A 22822-nucleotide genomic window follows, 5' to 3' on the forward strand; every position below is an offset into this window, starting at 1 on the left:
CATATGCTCTTGGCCCTTAACAAAAGATATTTATATGGCTCCAGCTGTGCTGTGGCACGCAAATGTACTAAGAGGCAATGGAACATGGGCAGCTGCAATGAGCCATTGGTAAAATGGTGCCACAGTGGTTTAATTTCCATATATTGGCAATTGCATTACAATGATACAAAACAATAAACACTGGTAATCCATTGCAGTCCCATGGTATCTTATCAGTCCTATTGTGCTGGCATATCAGGACCTACCTATGCAAATCAATTCTTCAGTTGTGCTGAGTTTCTTCAGCATGATTAAAATCTTATTATCGTGATATTCCTCAACCTTTTTTGTAATTTCATACAGTAACATGATGCGACTAGAAAAGATTTGTATTTCCGATCAACAGTATGTCTCAGTTGGGTATGATTTCATGTACTGTAATGTACTGTAAGAAAATATTTACTTAACCCGTTCAGAGTAAAGTATATTGAAATAATGGTTTTCATAATATGTTCCCCCTGCATATCCTGCAATGCTTAATTTAGGGGGCTTGTGGCATGCAGGGGTCTGAAATAATGTTATTTTGAATTATCTTTTGGACAAGATAGGGCAGTTGCATCACTGCACAAATGAGTACCTTATGGATATTAAAGAGACAACGTTATGAAAAAATGCCCCCGGCTTGCTCTTGCTCAGAATATGTGTCAAAAAAAAGTGACAAAAAAGTGTCTGTTTTGCCTGTTGAGGCACTTCCTTTGCTGGAACACTGTGCCACAGGGCAGTATCTGATTGTTTTATTTTTAAAGTTTGTGTTAGTCTTTTAACTTGTAGTGGATCTCCTCCTAGGGGCTGATAAATGAATGTACTGACATCAGCTGGAGACATGTACTTACCTCTCAGCTACACAGCTTGCTCCTTAGTTGAATGGTAACATGTCTGAACTGTGAGGTTACTGTTCCGCATATGGCACATGTCAAACCATTACAAACTTAATCTGGTAAACTGCTCCATATATTTAGAATTTGTTCTGAACTTACTTTTATTCAGCTCTAGGACCCTGTTCTCTGTCCTAAGTTTGAAATAGTACTCTGACTTGGAATAACTGAATGTCATTTATGATTTTATAAACGTTAATTGAATTCCCAATTGCTGTACTAATTCGGTTTGCAATTACCAGAGCTGTTTTCTACCAGTTGTGACATTAGTCAGTTTAGAATATATCTTGCAGCTGATTTGATTTCCACAACACCCTGCTTGTCTTTAATGCATCTCATGCAGATTGGACGCCCATGAGGTCACTTTCTCCATCAAAGCAATTTGTATATACTGATTTCTGGCAGCCCTGAATGCATAACTGGGGATGATAGGAGTCCGGCTGAACTGTTTTTTTTTTGTTTTTTTCTGCCAGTGATGGAAACAAACAAATCACTTTCAAATCAGTCCAGATGGCAGGCCGGAACTTGGCATTTATTTTCTGTTCGTGGGGATAGTTCTATGAAAATGAGATGAGACATGTATAAAACAAGTCTGTATGGAAATGCCTTTGTATGCCTGATTTAACTGCTAGTGTTTCAGAGGATAAACCCTAAACAATTATTCCGTGCTTGAGTGGAGAATGCAACAAAACCACAGGGCTTTAACAAAGCATCAAAAATCTTCAACTTTACAAGCCGTCTGTCTCGGGTATTTGAAGCATTGCAGGGAACACTCAAAGCTGCTGTTGGTAGAACTCCTATGCACTTAATTTCTCAGTCCTGTAGAGATGTGGCAAATACGTTACCAATAATGTAGTAAGGTTTATTTCCCAAGGTACAAATTTACCTTTTTTCTGCCCAATTCAAATGTCTGGTTACTGATGTAACCCACTTAGGAGGATTAAAACAGGCAAACTCTGTTCCATGGCATCCAGTTGCCTCAAGTAAAACTGTTACCAGCTACAGGGCCTCAGTCTCTACCTGGTGTCTTCAGGTGCCTGGCCAGTAGTGGTTGCTAAAGCCTGAAGAGATTATCTATCCCCGGTTCATTTTCTTCCCTAATCCCACAGCTCAGCAGCTCACACAAATGGTACTCCACATGCCTTTTGTAAGATGAGCCATCAGGAAATTGTTGCCTTTTTGTGTTTAATTTATTCATGTATGGCGCCTTTGGACTGACTGACGGATATATATATATATATATATATATATATATATATATATATATATAAAAAGGAGAGAGATTGAACCATTTATGCGCAAGAGATTGAACCATTTATAAAATAATCATCACAGTGAATAAGATATGACTCTAAAGGACCTGTTATGAGATGTAGACACACTAGAAGCACTGCACCTCAGAGACTAACACTAAACCTGTGAGATTTACAGCCGCATTTTACCGGTGAAGAGAATTCTCAAGAGGGATAAAGGACGCTTTTGAATCTTAGTGACTTCTACATCATAGGAGCTGCTGAGAGTTTTATATTGAAGCCTGTGCGTTTGTTTCAGCAAATGTGACCGTGTTCACTTTGCATTTGATGTTGTTTTATTGTTTGATTGAAACAGAGCTTTCGTCAGTTTGTATTAATATGATCATATGAACTTTGACCTTTTAGAAAAATCATGGCAGTAAAGATTCCCCTGTTAAATAAAAAGTGTAATAAATGTGCTGTATGAAATCTTGTTAAAAAAAATTTATAATGTCCCCACAAAGATAGTAACTCCTGAAAAAACGACGTTTTGAGGACGTCCCCACTTTTTAAAACATCTTTTTAAGAACTAAATATGCCTTTAAAAAAACAAAAAACTAAGTGTCCCAACATATTTAGTTTGTTGTCGACTTTCACCCTGTGTGGAGATTTGTCTGACTGGAGTTATAAATAGTAAATAAAAATGTAGTGACAGTCAATGAGAAGTCCTCACAAGTATAGGAATACAAACGTGTGTGTGTGTGTGTGTGTGTGTGTGTGTGTGTGTGTGTGTGTGTGTGTGTGTGTGTGTGTGTGTGTGTGTGTGTGTGTGTGTAGTGGAATGTGCATTAATTAGCTTTTAAGCTTTTGAGTATTGTTCAGGTATATAGTGAAATACAAATCAACTGGTCACAAGGGCTGTACATTTGTGGCTGCTTAAGACAAGTGAATCCTAAGTTAAAGTGCCTTTGTCATTCATCTGTAATAATAATAATAATAATAATAATAATAATAATAATAATAATAATAAATAATAAATAATTATATATTATTATATATTATTATTAGTATATAGTAGTAGCTGTTGGTGCTCAGTCCAGGTTGCAGTGATATGTTTTTACTGCGAAGTGTTTGCATTATAATATACTTAATATAATAACTTCAAGATTCATTCCAAAATTAAAAAAATAAAAAATCACTCCCAGCAGAATTAATTTGAAAAATGTTGATGCTAGATCTCTTAATCAGTTATATTACTATGATATATTGAGACATTTGTTTAAGATGTTTATGAGGCATACATATGTCACCATGCAATACATTTTCTCCCTTTTAATTTCAGTCTTTGGATCATGACTCCTGAAAACATTTGATATGAGAATTTATTTCCGAGCTTGTATGGATTTGTTGCAAAACAGCTGGCTCAAGAGAGTGTATTCTTCCCAGCTTTCACAAGTTCCAGCATTGGAATGTTTTCTTAGTAGATTACATTCTGCTTTCTGAGAGAGAATGTTCTTTCTTTGGAAACAAGCTGTCCAGCAGGTGAAACAGTTTATTTTGCAAGAGCCAGAGTTTGTGTTATTCAGCATCGTATCCTCTCAAGAAAGCTTGCAGTGTTTTGAGCGAAGCATCGGGAGAATTGAAATGACTTGCAGTGCAGTCCAAAGCAGAGACTCCCCAATATCTGGAAATAAAGGAGAGTGTTTGTCATCAGCCTTGTTGGGTTGGTATAGTGGAGTCAAGGTAGTGTAAATATATACTGACGCATGTTTATGAAGTTCCTGTCAAAGAAGATTTATATCTGCTCTGTAAGGAGCGCTCGCTGCTTTCTGTCTTGCTAGAAGATTAATCGCTGGTGCTGGGGCTGCAATCTCAGCAGAGTGGCTAAGGCCAGCAGCAGATTACCCAAACAGGTGTGCAAGTTTACAGCTGTGTGCAGTTTGTCTACAAATTACCGATTCACATTGGGAACGTAGGGGGATTGGAGGGGAAGATAGCAAGAGGTAGGAAAAGTATTCAAAGTGGCACACACACCATACTGTGCCCAGATGCCATGACAAAGAGAGCATTAAACAAGGGTTTTGATATGCTGGGTAGTGCCTAGGAAGAAGCAGCATGTTTTAATTTGTCAGATAGCAGGATGCTTTACTTCCTACCGTGTGGACTATGGGTCCATTTAGCAACTGGGGTGATGCAGAGCAAAAGCGTTACTAAGCAAAGGCCTAAACAAAAAAGCAGAGTGTATGATCACCTTGGCCAACCAACACTGGGGTTTGTGCTGTGATTTTTGTATTGTTGTGTGTCTGTAGTGAAGGCTAATTTCCAGCGTACAAGTCATTTTCTTCCTCGTTCCAGTTTATTTTGTTTCTGTGTTTTGTGTTTTTTGTCTGTGCGCTCCATCTCTTAAACTGCAGCTTTCTGTCTCTGGGTCTCATTCTTGAAGGTAGCAAGCCTGGGCCGTGACACTACCCTGTCACAATCCCAAGAGTTCATCACTCTTTACACTTTTCCTTGTGAAAGTTTTTGGAAGCTTTGGAAGCTCCTGTGCCTCCCAATTTAGGGAAGAATGAAAGCTATAAAAAGGGAAGCCTTATATTCCAGTGAATATTTTGTTCAGCTAGTGAATCAATGCATATCTCCTCATGTGGATGTGCTGAGCGTCACCCAGGTGCATGTGCGTAGGTGTTTGTATTCCGAGATGTCAGTTCAAGAAAACCAAAAAAGAAATAGGAATTTTGTCCCACTCCGTACCAGACAGGCAAAGCAGGCCATAACTGCGTTAATATCAATTGTGAAATCAAGCCAGGGGAAATGATTGAAAACAGAGCTGGAAATGAATAATGATGAGACGGTAGCAGCATTCCCTTTGATCAATAACCAGAGAACATGCTGTATGTCAAAACCACAAGTCGACACAGTGTAGATTTTGCCATTTAACAGGCTGCAGACCACTCTGTATCTCACTATGTTATATTTGACAGATTGTTTTTCTTAAGCCATATTTCAGTCTGTCTTTATTAAATTACGCAGTGGCAGACATTGGAAGATCCATTTTGAACCATTAAGGAATCCATCATTAGATTTGACCACTGTCTTGATAATTGCATTGAGATATGATTCTTCATTTCAGCTGCTTGGAACTTGAATTCAGAACCTCAAATAACAATAGATAGAAGAGACTTTATTTTTTTTTCAGAAAGGAAAATTGCATTTTCTTTATATTATTTTATGTTATTTTTATGTTCCTTGACCTTGTTATCATGTTATGAGGAAATTATTATTATCTGTGCTTGGTGTTGGTGGATTTGACAGAGGCTCCACTTAAACCAATATTAACGCACAACCCACACGTACACATATTCATACAACCCTAAATAAAGCTGAGCACAGATGCACCCACACACTCACAGTTATGTATTTTCCCCACAGAGATACTCACTCACATAATTGCTCCATTCATTTGCCTACTGATGTATGGACCCCCACACAAATTCACACTTGAAGTGGTGAGTATGTTTATAGCTCATTATGCTTGAGACATGAAGGGCCTGATAAGAAAATGTAAACCTCAATAATACTGTGTTCTGAAAGTCAAAATCCGTATGAAAATTATGAATTTTGTATTCATGTACGCTGTTTGGCAAAATGAAAGATCAGATGAGTGTGAATAACATCCGTTTGCTTGAAATGAAGTGTATTACGAATAAACGTGTGCTACGACTTGTTTCTGGAACTTGTAAATTAACGTAGGTCTCAGTGCAGCTAGTGTGGGCTTTGGGAATCTAGTTCTTAGAATTGAACTCAGTGGCTTTTGGTCAGCATCTGCCAACTCTGCTAGAATGACAATCTTGCAGGAGGCAATTTGTATTGCCTGATAGTCCTTCAGGTTTTCTAAGGGCAGGTTGTACAGCAACTTCATTTTTAACAATTAGTCTGTGACATGTCTTCCAAAGGAAGATATAAGACCCCAAGAATGTTTATTTATAACAAAGATGAGTGGTTAACACTGTATATATGTGGCATGTACAGTCCAAATGCTAGATTAAGGCTAGAATAGAATGAAAACCTCTTCAAAGTTTTATGTGATGGAAGCCTTTAATGTCTATCACCTACAGTAAATACAGGGCGGTCAATAGGCCACTTTGTTGCGATTCGCAGAGAATAAATGAAACAGAAGAAGTGATAAAATGATGGGCAGCAAGCTTCTAGGTCCTGCAATGGGTCTTACAGGTGCAGTGTAACTGACACCTACTGTATATAGTGCATTCATTGATTAATATGGACGCCATTTGTCACTGAGATGCTAACAGCTTTATCACTACGGCCCCTTGTATTTGCTTGTATTTATTCTATTGTGTTGTACTTAAAATCAGAATTAAAGTATAAAACACAAGCAAAAAGTCAATAGAAACACACAAGAAAGCAGCCTTACAAAGCAGACCACGGACTTTATAATTGCCCTCTGCTGTAGAAAATGTAATTAATGTGCACATGCAGGGTTAATCAGGCACCAATTACAGTAATAAAAGCAGTACCCGGAATAGTTCTTTGATGACTAGATGAGTAGTTTTATTCTCTTGTTGAATCTGTCTGCCTGTTCAAATATACAACTAGTGCTAAACTATGACCTTGGGCTGGTGGCAACCTTGAAGACTTGTATTATTGGATTGCTTTCTAAAACAAAAAGAACTCCATCTGATGTTGTAATGAGATTCCTCTGAGCTGTCCCTAGATTTCATCTATGCTACATTTTAAGAGGGAAATAAACCTGACATTGCTATTTGGTTGCACTGGCTGAAATAGGACAAATGCAGTAGCTATGGAGATAGAAAATACTGTAGCTCTCATTTGGGTCCATATTAAGTGTGAGGTCATTATAAAGTTAGACACATAATAAGAACATGGCCACATTCACATAGGTGCAGATGTTTTTTTTTAATGTGAAATATTAGGATGGCATACTATATAATTCAAAATGGAAAACAAAAACAAAGTGGATATAAACTTATCGTTTTCCCAATTACCAAGTATGGTCACTGTGACACATTTCTGCCAATGGCACTTTGCCCCTTAGTACAGAACCACTGCATTGCTTTTGTAGTTCAACTGCCTTATCCATACCAATTTATTAGGTTTATTTTACTATTTCTAAAAATTAAGTTCAATTGCATTGAAGATTATCTGGTAAAAGCTCTTGCTTGAATATTAATACAAAATGCTCAATAAATATCTTGTTGGTAGTTTAGATAGTGTTCTTTAGACTAGACTATTCTGAAGTTAAATGTGATTTATAGAGGCCAGACACTCTCATAATAAAATAACAATTGAAAAAAATGCTTTGCAGTTTTAAAAAAAATATTATTTAACCTAATTTTTGCATGAATCCAATTTGGCCCACAGCAAGATAGGAAGGTTAATTCAAAAGCCAATATGTTAGTCTGGGGTTACTCAACAGGGGAATAGACATACACTTGTATATCTACAATAAAATCTTTCATTCCTTTTCTTTCTTTCTTTTCTTGTTAATTACAACATGTTGCAGCTCACCAACCACAACTTCAATAGATAAACAAACTGCAAAACCTGACTTTCGATAAAACTGTCATCAGTGGAGAATAATACTGCATATACTGGAAACAAATCCTTCAGAGCAGCAATCTGTGCAAAAATAGATTCTAGGCTCCAAACTTTTTTTTTTTTTTTTGGTTTTGTTTTTTTTTAGCACTTTCATGTTCAGAAAAATAAAATCTTCATCTTGAGGTGGTCTTTTGCAACAGAGCTCGTATTTAAAAAGCAGTTTATCAAAGATTGCAGTAGGTGCAGGAGTTGCTGTCTTCAATGCTGCATTCAAGTGATGCACTACAGACCACACTTAAAGAACTCAAAAGCTAATAAATAAATGTAGCTAATCTTACCTTGACATTCAAGGCTCTTCGCTGTGCTCAAATTGCTGTTTAAGATAGAGCTAATAAGTACTAAAAATGTATAAACACTTTTGTTGAAAAATGTGTCTTATTTGTATGCAGTCCATTGTCATGTTTTTGTCTTTTGCTTAACCCCTATATCTGCTCAACCGGGGAAAATAAATTTCTAATAGTGACATACTTACATACATATATAGTGCTTTTTGTCACCTTTTTCAATGAACAAATAATGAAAAAGTACATGCAATCTTTCTAGTTTTTAATCCATTGGACTCCTATAATATATATACAGATGTGGATTTTACAGTAAAATTATATTTTGTTGTGTTATTTTCTGTTAAACTCAATGTAAGATTGCAGGGTATATAAATGTGTTCCTTTACACCATGGAACAGCTTTTAAGGCTGTATGGTCATTGCTTCCATTTTCCCCATTATTCTATTCCACTAGTCACTCTCATTTTAAGACAGAACACAAGAGTGTGGTCTCTAAACTCCTGACCACAACTATGCTAAAATCTCAGGTGCAAATATTTTGCGGTATGCATCTTCCATTCAAACCTGGTTTGTGTCTGTTTCCACACCAAGCTTAAATACGCATTTGAGCTGGCCTCACTTGCATTTCTCCTTACACTACTCTTCACACTGCAGTGTCGCCAGTTAGTTTCTTCTGAAACATGAAAACTTTTTTTATTAAGACTTCTCGTCAACACACCTGTCAAAAATATTACTTTCGTTTTAACAAAAATTAGAAGAGAGCATATACAGCAAAGCTTCTGGGGGCCATTTCTGGGAAGGATTGTCTGGAATTCCACTCTGATATCTCTGTGATGTGTGTCTGCACTGTGAGATACAGTTTGGTTAATCACTATTATCCCTTTTGTAAATTGTTTATATGCGAATAACAGCTTAGTATTTAGAAAAGCTGTATCATTTTCATTAGAAATGTTTACTTAATAACTGAAACTGTAGATGTTAATTAAAGGATATGAATGTGCAGCTGGGCCCCCAGTGGTTTTCATGCATTATTCATGCAGTATTATTAACTGGAGCAAATATCAATGGTACAAAGGCAATAGTAATAGGCGTGAGAGTGGGTATTAAGTGTTTACATGCATAGAAAACATTTATTGACCGACTAACGTGATCAAATTGTAGTGCAGAGTGGAGAAAACGGGAAGTTAAAGCGCATTCCTAATGCAAAACCGAATTCACGATGAAGACTTTGGCGTGAGTGTGAAAACTCTATACATCGATTCCCAATCATTAGGGATACAAATGAGGGGTTACAAATAAAACTGGCATCATTAGGATTTACTCCAGAGACATTTCTTGTTGAACTGTTAGACATTCTCTTATAAGTTTCAGCAAAAAAAAAAAAAAATGACCTAAAAGAGCATTGCAGAGTTATTTAAAATAGAAAAAGAGTAATAATGAGCTATACGTCAATACAAAGAAAGCACATAAAATAAAGATACATATGTATATAAAATAGATGAATATTTAATTTTGTTAATGTAAGCAGTCAGTCTTTATGTACATAAAACAATTTGATCTAATTTAACATCTAGACTAACTAGATACATGTATTGATATGCTTAGATATGAACAGTGTACTTTTAAATCCTCAGCAGTAATATAGTCAGTTGATCAATCTACATTCTGTACACAGTATGTATAAATCTTTATAATGACTCAGAGAAAGTCCAAAACAGCAGCATTCTATGGGAATGTGCTCTGTCTAAATGAGACAATTTCCTCCTCACTTCCAAATTATTTAAGTACATATCATGTGAATTCAAAGCAGACAGATAGCTATGCCTGAAGTGCATTGAAATTGGATATATGTGAGTTTTTCAAACAGATCTGAAAATAACAACCATGCCATTGACATTCATATCCCTGCCAGGGCTGGAAATACAACATTAGAGCTATCAGTAGCATAAACAAGTAAATCACCATGACCTGCATAGTCATGTAAAAATAATTTTAAAAATGTAATTAGCAGTGGTTCTCTATTCTCTATATAACAGACAGCATCTGTTTTCCCCATAGTCTGATAAATAAGCCAGTTTCATCACAATTTGATAAGACTTTCTCTATATATGTGAACAGGTAAGGCATACAGACAGACATCCTCAATATACCCTGAGATTACAAAACACACACATAAACATTTGCATATCCCTGCACTACTGCATACTACAGTCTTCTGGGATGCTTACACATAGGGGTAATAGGGGTATTACAGTGTTTTTAATGACATTGGGGGACATGTATCAAGATCAACCAACATGGTGCTAAATTGGCAGAGTGTAAAGTAGTGCTGTGCCGCGGCCCAAATTTTACCCCATCAAATGTATTAACTGGCACATAATTAATGAGGCACGACATAAGCTGACACATTTAAATGCTTAAATGCGCTGTGTTGGTGCTCAAAATGGGCTAGCGGTAGCACAGATTAATAGACTAATCTTAAAAATAGTGCCTCCCCCTCCAAATGGGCTACCTCAATTGAACAATAGGTAGGTCATTTGGAGAGGCAGAAATGACAGTTCAAAATGGGCTAACCTGTGTTTTAAATAAAATATACAGATTTTAACCCATTAAAGCCAGGGTAGCTCATCTGGAGAGGCAGAAAATGTTCTTGTTGACCAAATTTCTAAAACCAAATATACATAATGAAAAGGATAACTTAATGAACCAAGTTCATTATATGACGAATACAAACAATTGTATGTAATGAAATAGCCGGTATCAAGCTATAATTTCATCCTCGGGGAGATCAAAAAGGGTAATGCGGACTCTAAATACTCTTCCTCGTTCTCAGTACTCTCCCTCTGTTCCTGGGTTGTTCAGGAAGGTTAAGAGCCTACAGTCTCTGTTGTAAGAAATACGTTATGACTGCTGTCATACTCTTTCCTATCAGCTGCTTTTTGACTTTTTATTTGCGCCTAAGTAAGACCAATTTGAAATCAGACTTATTTATGGACCCTTTTAGAGCCGGCACAGCTGTTCTACCGCCTCATAAATCTCATTTTAATATCACTCATAATTTACAAATAAGCCCCACCTACAATTTGTGAATGCATATAATTAAGGCTTGCCACGCCTTAAAGTGAATGGCTAATGAGCGGCAGAGTTCATTGCATGGATGAGTGCATTTTGGCTGGTAACTCAGCCTTAACTTGCCAAAAGTGTCATGATACATACGATTTAAGGTAGGCGTAAAACTCAGCGCTGTGGTCTTAATGCCATCGCAAACGCTTTATACATTACCCCCATTGCTTTTTTTCTGTCAAGATTTTCAGTATAATATCCGGTTGGCTTTTCAGGCCTCCCAAATCAAATCAGCTCAGTTCAGTTCTAATAGGTGATTGAAATAAAGGTTTATGGAAGTCTTTTATTACATTTGACCATTTAGCAAATTGCTTTTTTTTTTAATCATCATCTAGAACAGAATGAGAAAACCAGCATGGAATTAACATTAACTCTTAACATTAATGGTGATAAATAACCTTTCTAATTATGGTAGCATTACGGTATTGAAAGTAATGCTGTAACTTTTTTTTTTATATATATTTAAATGTGATGCAGTAAAAGAGATTTTGAGCTTCAAAATATCTTCCTTCTAAAGAAATGTTGGTGCACTGCAAAATACAAATTCTCAGATAAATTGAATTTGTACTGTATGGAAATTTAAATAGTCAAGCTTATTTTTAACTTAATTCACAGATTTACGAAAGTAATTAATTGTTCTTAGTAATAATGGTTAGGGAGGTTGAGGTGATGGAATATTAATGGTAGTTAATTTCAGGTTAACATAAGGCGGTACCATACCAATATTCTTATTAAAGGAAATTAATTTGCTTTAAGATGCTTGGTGTCAGGAAAAGGGATGGAGCAGCTTGAAGCTAATTGAAATGAGAAGCGATGTTCCAGTTGAAGCCAACAACCCCAGGCAATTCGTCAGGGTGACATCACTGCGCACACACTCCATCCATCTTGCCTTCGCTGCAAGGACTTGCACCTATTGCACTGATTAATAACACTACTCAGAGTGAGCCCATGGTCACTCCCTAAGTATTAAAGCCAAAGATATTGTTTGCTTTTATTTTTTCTGTTGTATGTGCACTAGGAGAAAAGTTAGCCACCAGGAATATACAGTATATTTCTCTTGGGACCAGCAATTTACATCAGCTGCAAACAGTGTGCTAATTTCAATAACAGATGAGATTCAGGATGCTAAAATCTAACATAGATGCTCTAATGTACCTTCACAAAACAACCAGGATTTAAAAAAAAAATTAAAAAAGGACTAGTTTAGCTTTATTTGTTTACAATGGGCACCTTTCTGAACCTGTGTGTCAACTGGAATGACCAGACACACTCCTACTTCAGAACTGTCAACCTAGATTTAGGACTTAGGCGTTGTGGCAGGCTGGCGAGTGGATAGAGGTAGTCTATCCACTCGCAGTCTTAGTTAGTCTGTAGTTCAAAAAAATATACTTTTATTATAAATAGATACAAAAATAAAAAGGCACAAGGGCCAAAATAAAGGGATTTAAACACAAATAAAGAAAGACAAAGAGCAAAAATAACAATTTCCAGGCTGGGCAACAAACACACAAACACACAAACACACAAACACACAAACACACAAACACACAAACACACAAACACACAAACACACAAACACACAAACACCAACCTGCTTCCTCAGCTCCCTCTTCCCAAATGAGAAGCAGAGGCCTCCTTTTATGTCAGGTGGCTGGGCGCTGATTGATCGTTAATTAACCTAATCAACTAATCAACCCCAGCCACCTGAACATAATAAACCCAGGCAGGTAGGGGAAATTAACCCCATCCCTGCCAATTTAAAAAGGGCAGAGCTTTGCTCTGCCACAGGCGTCAATGCATAAAGTTTGCCTAAAATGCATATTTCAGAGTGCATTTAATAGTGTGCAGGTTTAAACTTGGCCTTCATCACTGTAATACAATGAGTCTATATTGAGGATCTAAACAGTGGCAGGCTTTATTACCACTGTCCTATATTTAGGGCTGTTTGTTTTATTTTATTTTATTTTTGGTTACGTGATGTCTCTTTAACGTTATATCGAGCCGACTTCATTTTTGAATTAAACTCTTGGAAAAGTGTTGATTGGGAAAAAAAGATCACATTAGTTTTTTTCTCCCGTAACCGAGATGATGATTCTGTTTCATTGATAAGAAACCTTGCTACCTCAGATACCTGACTGACAGTTCCTGCGCCAGCTGCATAATGTGACCTCATTCAATCACAATGATGATCAAGGGCTTTAGGAGAATGGGGCAGGATGAAACTGTGAAGAGATATTTGCATCTACTGTAAGTGTGCCAACCAATATAACAAAATACATAAATAAAACCATAAGTACCCCAATGTGCATATTTTGCCATTTATAATAGTTGGTTTTAGATCACATTAGGGTACATTATAATGATCTTAATAGGGATGGATCTAAATAACACCACACTGTAAATCTTTTCTTTTTATCTGTTTTTATCGCATGGGTGATTTATTATCACTTCTACGTACCATACAAATACAGTGAAATTATGTTCATAAAATAAGGTAGGGCTCTTAATTTGGGGGTTTTATTTTTGATCGCGTGATGTCCCTTTTTTTGAGCAGACTCCATTCTATTCATCTCTTGGAAAAGTGTTGATTGTGAAACAAGTTCATGTTAGTTTACTCTCCCGTAACTTGATTGAGACTATGATTCTGTTTCATTGATAATGTAAAGAAAAAACAAGGCAGCTCCATATCTGTAATTCAAACCGAACACAAAAAGTGAGTTAGTTAAACTGCTTTTCCTGGATTTAAAATCTTAATGACTCGTTGCAAAAATGTTGTAACTTGTTTTGCAAATAGTATCCCCTTAATTAGTATTTAATTAAATTAGTTTAACTTCACTGTCTGTTTGAATTAAAAATAAGGAGCTGTCTTTTTTTTTTCTTTATATTATCAATGAAAAAGAATCATAGTCTCGTTACGGGAGGAAAACTAAAGTGATCTTATTTCAAAATCAACCCTTTTCCAAGAGTTTAACTGACATCACATGATAAAAAATAATTTTATTATACTGTTTGGTACACTTACAGTAGATGCAAATATCTCTTCACAGTTTCATCCTGCCCCATCCTGCTAAAGCTTTTGATCATCATTGTGATTGAATGAGGCCACACTATGGAGCTGGCACAGGGACTGTCAGTCAGGTATCTGAGGTAGCAAGGTTTCTTCACACTGTTCCCTCACTTATGCCTTCTTATATGTAGTTTTTTTTTGTTGTTATTGTTCCTCAAAATAAAAAGTAGAATAGCTTTCCTGTGACCGAGCACCCCCTGCCCTATTGCCTTTTGAAATGTTCTATTTAGGTTGAGAGTTAATAATTAATTGGGTAAATGTTTAGGAGCAGGAACCTAATTAAATACCAATCAAACCCCATCAATCCTTGACTACCGAGATGCATTATGTTGTGTGGGTCATTTTGACCCTGTCTCAGATGGCAAGGGTTCTAGAATGAATGTCGTGCACAGAACATACAGAAAACTAAAGCAAAAAGAGATACAGATTCTCACTAGAATTTGAGACAATAAAATGAACTGCAACTAGATCTAGTTTAGATTTCCTGTCATTCAGCTACAAATCCAATAAATAAACATTACACTGCTGTCAGGGAGGGATTTATAAGGGACAACAAGGGCTAGGCCTTATTGAACAATTGGCAAATGTAATATATGTGGAATACTGCAGCATTTGTAGAGCCAACAAATGAGCTTAATACCTCCCACTCCTATTCTACAAATGGCAATTCGGACAGCAAACTACAGACACTTTCATTTTGAATCCAGTCTATTAATCCATGCATGTACAGCCGCAGGTCAGTCTTACAAAGTGCTTAAACCGTGGTTGGCTTGATGCATTCCCTTATAAAAGTTTACCATAGTAAAAGAACAGCAAAGTGTAATAAATCCTAGTGAAAGCATGGTAAAGCGTTGTAAAGATCTGCAAAGTATGTTAAACCATGTTAATAAACATGGGAAATCTATGGTAGAAGCATAGTGCACTATAACTAGAGTTAAAACATGGTAAAACTACAAAAATACTGCTGTACTTCCCAGGTTCTCAGCAGTCTCTTTGGTGTTAAAGCATGTCTGCAAAGCATGTTAGTCAATAGAGGAAGCAGCTGACTGCTTATAAGGGTTGTTAGGATAAAGGCCATGAAAATCTGAGAATCTAAACTGCTCTCACCAGCCAGTAAACCCTAGAGTGGAGCAAAGTAGCTGAATTTCTGCAGAACATAGAAAATATAGATATTAGTTTGAGCCTAGTGTCATAGATAAAAATAACAGTGTTGCCTATTTATAAAACATTACTCCAGTCTGCAAAAAACAGAACTAGAACCAATGACTCACATGTGTAAGCTCGTTTAAGCAAGTCCCAGTTGATGAAATATTCTCCTTTCAAAAAAGAGAGTAAACAACTTTAATAATAGGCCCTAGTAAGGACTTGGTTAGAAATGGATGCAATTCAATGCCCCCTTGTTCTAAGCTCACAAGCTTTGTGTGGCATTACTGAGCAGTGTGTAGTGTGCAGGGGACCCCTCTGCCTTACAAACTAGCAATTGGTTTCTTTCAGCGCTTACAGGCTTTGTATTGGAATGCAGAAAACATGACCTAAAACTGATTCAATCCGGTGGGAATGCCTCCTCTCTGGGGAGAGAGAGAGAGACCGCAGGGTTGTGGGGTGTTCTCAGCTCATCATGGAATTAACACACTAGGCCATTATGTGTAGGAGGTGCTGTCTCTCCCCTTCCCCCCACATCAACCCGGGGCTGCCTTATTGAATCTGTTCTGCTCGAAGTGGTAGGCTGAGCCCTTTGTTGCGTGTTTTGTGAGTGTGTCAACGCTGCGATTGTGTGGAGTGTTTTCAATAGAGAGAGTGGGCCTCTGTCAGAGAGGAGGAACACACAGGCCGCGTTGTTATCTGGCACAGGCGAGGAGGCTTGAGCAGAGCACTGGAAAGAGGCCAGGATGGTTCTGCTATTGCGTCATTACCTTTCCAACCTTTCAGCTTTGCCATTCCGGTACCCTGGCCATCTTTTTTCATTAGGCTGTAATGGAGGAAATGGAATGAGTTTATATGCAGTTAATTAGTGGCCAGACTGCTAAAAGATGATGCTCGTAGTGGGTGACATTTGGTAGTCTATTTTTTATTAGATTTATGAAATACTATTACTTAATCGAGATCAATATTAAATATCATTAGAGAAGTCAAGTTTACATATTAACCCTTGAGGCTCAACACTGACAAAGAATAGTAAACTGAATGTTTATTATTGTCGAGTTAAAATATATCTGAAAGTAATAACATTGAAACAATGTATGTTTTTAACATGAAATATTTGCTCATGTATTCTTTCTAGAGATTACTTTGCATAATGCTGGCTAGAATTATGTCTGTTTTACAGAATACATATTGATGTACTGTATATATTCAGTTGTTTAAGTAAGGGATAAACGATAAGTGTTGAATCAGTAAAAATAATTCAGTGTTTTGAGTTTTGAGTTTTTTTTTTTTTATGGAGTTGTTTATGCCACATTAAACATTTCTTCCTAATTGATACTTGTTCGATAACGAAATTCAATTGATTGTAAAATAGGTAATTGGATTTGGTTCTTACTCTTTTGTTACGCTTAGTCTCTTATATTGTCGGAATGTTGTTGTTAGTTCCTCTGGGTTTGAGTTTGAAATCCCACTTGTACAAACAAAAGTGTTTATTGTAAGTGAAGAAAGTGGACTATTAGATGTAGAACATGAAAGTGACTAAAATGCAAAAATCAAGGGAATGTGAACCCAGAACAGAAAATAAAGTTATTGATCATTTTGCCAAACCTAAAAGAGATGAAGACCTTAATATCATTGCCAGCGATCGGTTTTCAAGAAGTACTCAAGCAAAATGTAGTTGTCTGTAAGCTTGTTTGAACAGTGGTTAAAGCCAGGAAAGAAATACAAAAGCTGAGTTTAAATCTAACGTCCGTGTAACTGATGGAAATTTACTAAGTGATGATGAAATTGTTGTTGTACCTGAACCTGCCCAGAAGAAATGTGAAGTACAAATTAGAAGGTGGGTATTAATGTGGAAATTAATTTTGTGGTAGAGTATGGGGTGAAATTGTAGAAGGGAGATGCATAGGACCCCAAAGAGAACTCAGTCTTTACCCTGGAATGTAAGTCTGTGTCTTCAGTGATATGTAATATTTATGATTTTGGGGTAAATTCTGAATATATTATTATTATTATTATTATTATTATTATTATTATTATTATTATTATTATTATTATTTATTATTATGTAAAGTTTAATTTAGATTCAGTGACTAGAGTAATATCTTGAGTTTTTGTTATTGTGCTCTATTATTAATATTTACTGATAAACACGTAGGATGGCAAAGCATTTGATGGTACACTAATTATTTACAAATCTAACATTTTTTACACACAGAAGAAACCAGGAGACGTCAATTTGTGTACAGTACAGTTTGTGAGATATGGTGTTTTCAGTTTTTCAAGTTTATTATATATTGTAGGACTCAGGGCCCTTGTAATGAATTTACAGTTCATTTATGAATTTCCGTTTTCTTCTCTAAAATGATTAATAGATTAGGCATTCATTATGTTGTTCTTCTGTTAAAATATTTAATGACAAATTACTCCCACACATCATTAGTTCTTATACATTATGCAAATTAATTAAAAGAAAAGTTCCTGACCAGTTTTTTGAGTTTTTGATAATTAAAGCAAATTAAGGATGGCTTCATATTTGGTTACAGTAAGGCTTTATGGAACATTGGGTCCCATCTTAAGCTACTGAAAAAGAAAGCTGTCTGACTTTCATATTGCGAAGTTCACAAGCTTGGTTAAATCCCATTTAATGATTATAAAATTTAATACATTTGGTGTTTGATTCCATCAGCATGCCAAAGTTATGAAAAAAGTCCTGCAAGGAATTCATTTAGGATGTTAATGACAACAATCGAATTACAAGTGTATTATAAAATGAAGAACATACTGGGCCCAATTCATAAACATTAACTCAGGAGTTATTTAAAGAGTGTTTTAAGCAATTGTTTTAATTTATTTATTAAATGACAAACTCCAAGATGCTAACCCAAAATAATTAAATACAGTTTGATATTCATGAAATCTGTCCTACAGTCAACACCTCTCATTTATCCTTCCGTGAGCACTGTATCTGATTCATTCTGTTATATAATGCAACATATAATCATCACATGCATTTTCCGACTCTTCTGAGTTTTTTTGTTACATCAGGACTATATTGCTTGTTATTAACCTTCAATATCTATCCAAATACATGTACCTGGGTTAAAAGCAGAACGTCAGTTGTTACTGCACTGTAGCCTGTTCGTGTATTTGTTTGTGGCTTTATTATGTCGGTTTTACCTGTTGAAAAGCCATTCGAAAGATTTTTGTTTGTTTTTTTTTATTGTTTGTTAACTAACTGAACGAAGTTAAATGTTGCAGCGCTGTATTGTTGTTGATATTGCATGTGATAAAATAAAAAAAAGCTGTATAATAGTCTTTTTTATGTTTTTTTTTTTTTTAATGAAAGGTTTTAGTGTTGCAAGCTGCTGCTGTTGTTGTTTTAAATAGTTTTTCAGTGCTTGAAATACCATTTAAATACAGCGCAGTACAGAACTGTACTCTGAATGTTGTTTTCCAGTACTGCAGCTTAAATTGCAGAATAAACTGTATGCATGTCATTGTAAATGTAATGTTGTTTGCAAATTACATTTTTATACAAATGTATGTGCTTTTTGTGATTATTTCTGGTATAATAGCATTAGATATTCTTTTTTTTTTTCTGTTTCAGCTTCGTAATTAGTTTATGTTTCATAAAACTGTCACTTTCATTTACCCATCAGAGGAACCTTGTGATGGGAAGGGTTGGATAAACAAGTGGTGACTGGAGACTGTTGTGGGCTTGTTAACAGAAGCACACATTTTACATATTTTATGTAGTAAACATATGTATATTTTTAAATATTTGTTTGCAATTTCAACTACATTTTCATTGCAATGTCTCACATACCTTGAAAAGTTGCTTTTCTATTGTAATTGCAGAGATCAAAGTCATTTTTGTATTGTGTCATTGATATTTTTCTGTTAAAATGACATGAAAGTGTGACACCTTTGTTGGGGGCAACAACGAGGGCAACTAGTATGACATTTAATGCCAAAATTAAAATATTCCAGACTGACAGACATCTAAAACCTGATTCTAAGAAGGTTGTGTGTGGTTGCGGATGTGGTCCATAAGTTTGTGTTATACAGTTGTGCAACCCCAGTTTAGGTATATTATTTTGCCAGGAATGAGAGCAGTCTGCATTTAGCACCAGAGTGTTAATACATTAATGAGTGTCACTGGAGGCTGCAGGTCTGTAATTAGTTACCTGTTGGGAGTTGTGCCGGCAGCTGATGTGGGGGAATTTATTTAAGCAGATCTGTGCGGATATAACATGGGCTTGATTGCTCCAATTCTTGGCACCTGATCAATTAAATATGGTAATTCGCCTGAGCTAGTGTAGTTTTAAAAATCAAGACTGGTGCCAAACCACTGCAAATTACTTTTTTCAACTTGCATTAATAGACATTATAGTATTGTGATCTGTGCTAAGTAACACACAGCAGTATGTATTCTGAGGGGGTGAGGGGCTATTGTGTTCTTGCCTTAGTGTCACCCCTTGGTCATATCTGATATTATGCAGAGCTGAATCACATTCCTTTGCTGGTTTAATCATCATTCTGAACAGCTAAGCTTGGCATCTGCCAAAGTGCATCATCTACAATGGGGTATGTCCTTCCACTCCAGTGTTGTTGGTGGGTTCTTTTTTCCCCTCTCAGAAGTTATTCACAGGCTTGTCACACATTTCACATAGATGAGCACAGCTTACAGGCAGATCACAAACACGGCAAGCGTTTTCAGATGGTCTGCTTCAAACTCTGGGATGATCTGCTGTCCAGATGACTGACTTGTTTCCCCTCCAGGGCTCTGCAGTGTGCCACTGATGACATCAGTACAATTTTTAACAGTATTATCAGATCTTGACTCCCCGGTTTGTGCCTGAGCAAGCACCTCCTCTGTTTCTGCACTTGACTTTTACTTAGAATGTATGATTGAGTGCTTGAAGTTATGGAAGAGCCAGTGCAAATCATTTTTATTTCCTTTCTGAAGTAACCTTTACTGTTTTTTAAACCTAGGTGGATTGAGTGCCAAAGGTGTATTTATCTAAGGAAATTAAAATCTCAAATACAGCAAAACTATATGGGTGGTTTTACCTTAATACAAACTCACTAAATCATCTCTAGAAATGGCAACAAACATAATTAACATATAAGATAATAAGGCAGTTTTATAACGAAAAGTGCACACCTGTTGTATGTTTTCTTGTTAGACATAATTTAAATAGGCTAATGTGAATAGGATTTGTATTCTGTACACTTTCAAAGACAAAAATTTATGAAAGATGCTTTGTCATGAGACTTACCTAAAGGGCTTTATGTTAATGATCCAAATGCAGCATTATTTAGATATGCCACTCTTAAGATTTACTGGCTACTCCCTCTCCCTTGTGTTTGTAGCAAAAAGCCAATTGAAAAAAAAAACTCAGTTATAAGACATTGTCAATTTAGGAGCTCAAATCTAAATGGCTAAAACTACTAAATAATTTACAAAGACAGAGAATATTTAGTCAATTAAATGTCATTTGTTTGTTTTTTTAGGATTCCTAAGCACTGGAGATCAGGCTGCGAAGGGGAATTATGGACTGTTGGACCAGATCCAAGCTTTGAGATGGATCAGTGAGAATATTGGCTTCTTTGGAGGGGACCCTCATAGAATCACAGTGTTTGGATCTGGGATAGGAGCATCATGTGTAAGCCTTCTCACCCTGTCTCACCATTCCGAAGGTAGGCGCCATAAATGCTCATTTTAAAACCTGATAGGGGCTACTGGGCCTCAGATATAATTTACAGACAGATTGTAAAATTTAATGTCACTTATTTAGTTTATTGAGGAATTATATGTGTCATACGTAAGGTGTATCTTATTGGTATAGAGATGTTATCTTGTGCAGTTGAGCGGACCACAAAATAAAGCAGAGCTGTTCTGTCTGCTCCAACAGTGCAAAATGATAAAATGTTATAAGAAGAGACACCCTGGACACAACGTATTAACTTATTATAAATCACAAAAACAGAGACTCTGAAAGTAGTATTAAACATTAAAAAAAAAAAAAAATTGTAACTAAAATTGTTTCAGATGGACTATGCTACATCTGTTCACAAGATAGGATGTTCTGGAATGTTGGTTGATTTCTCATACAGATTCTGATTTCCCATAGCATATTAAAACAGATGGAATGCTCAAGAGATTCCCGTCTTGCTATAGCACTCAACTACACGTAGTGGCAAACCGTCTTAACATAGACCTGCGATGGAAGAATGGGTTTCAGAGTTGACTTTAGCTCTAAAGTCTCATGTACAAGATAATCCAAAAGTCAGAAATCGTGACAATAGGCAAATAGAGTAGTGGGTTAGATTTTCAAAGCCTGGTTTGGACAGATTAGAAGGGGTGCTATTTTTTGAAATGTCTACCCATCATCTGTAAAAAAAATAATTTGGGAATCAAGTAGCAATATTCTGTCTGACCTTCACCCCGGATAACCTTTTGTATTCATCTTGCACCCTTCTAACAACCCTTTAGGATATCTTTCTATACACTGCCGTCTGTCACAACCTCTATCTTTGTGTCCCGTTGGAGCGTCTCAGTCGCTGCATCGTCCCAAAATGAGTTTACGTTCTTTGAAATATTGACTTCCCAATTAAGGTACCATACTGTGTGTGGTGGGACGTTCCTTGTGAAATGAGCACATTTAGAAATACATTCCTGCAAAGCTCTGTTAGATTTAAATTGGAATTTGGCATGCTATTAATTTTAAAATGGAAACCTGCCAAGTTTTAGATGAAAAGATGAAAACTGGTTCATTTTGTGGCGACCAAGAATATTTCTGCCTAACTGTAGCTTTCTTTTTTAGATTTTTTTGCCCTATTTAAAGTGAGAATATGTGTTGTGCTGTTGTTGAAACGCATTTAGATGTTATACTGACATGAAAAATGCATCAATCCTTAATTTTGTCTCATAGCATCATTTTCCCCTAGTAAAATGAATCTTCAAAAACTGTTTGTCAAACCAGGGAGTTTTAATTAGAATCTGAACAGATTGTATTATGTAACCTTCAAATCTGAGTGGTTAATTTTCAAGACTTATGTTGAGTACTCAAATTCTGGAGCTAAATTGGAGAATAACATTGTGTGCATAATTATTACAACATTACTTACAAGGTCAAAACAGAACATTACTTTAAAAAAAAACACCTCAAAAAAGCAAACGTATATTTTAAAAAAGTTTACTCAAAATCCACTGGCATTTAAAAAAACAAATTGGCAAGTTCTAAATTAAACCTTTAACAAACTCCCTTTTATATTGAGCATTTATAAAACACAGAAAGGCAGGACTGAATACTGAAAGCTTTTAAATGTACAAAAATGTCACGTTTGTTTTTGTTTTTCATCTCCATTTCCGGATTTAAAGGTCAGCTGTTGTCAATAAATTCTCTTTAAGCTG

The 22822-nt window shown here is 36.0% G+C and overlaps 1 protein-coding gene across 2 annotated transcripts in view; it reads left to right on the forward strand.

The window, feature by feature from the left end:
• nlgn3a (neuroligin 3a) overlaps positions 1 to 22822 on the forward strand; it is a 124647-nt gene that overhangs the window by 72737 nt on the left and 29088 nt on the right. For both annotated transcript variants that reach the window (XM_041255693.1, XM_041255692.1), the window contains one exon: positions 20920 to 21105. In XM_041255693.1, the coding sequence (XP_041111627.1) occupies positions 20920 to 21105 (186 nt within the window). The remainder of the gene's footprint in view (positions 1 to 20919; positions 21106 to 22822) is intronic.

The sequence above is a fragment of the Polyodon spathula genome, chromosome 7 (assembly GCF_017654505.1).
Source record: "Polyodon spathula isolate WHYD16114869_AA chromosome 7, ASM1765450v1, whole genome shotgun sequence".
Lineage (NCBI taxonomy): Eukaryota > Metazoa > Chordata > Actinopteri > Acipenseriformes > Polyodontidae > Polyodon > Polyodon spathula.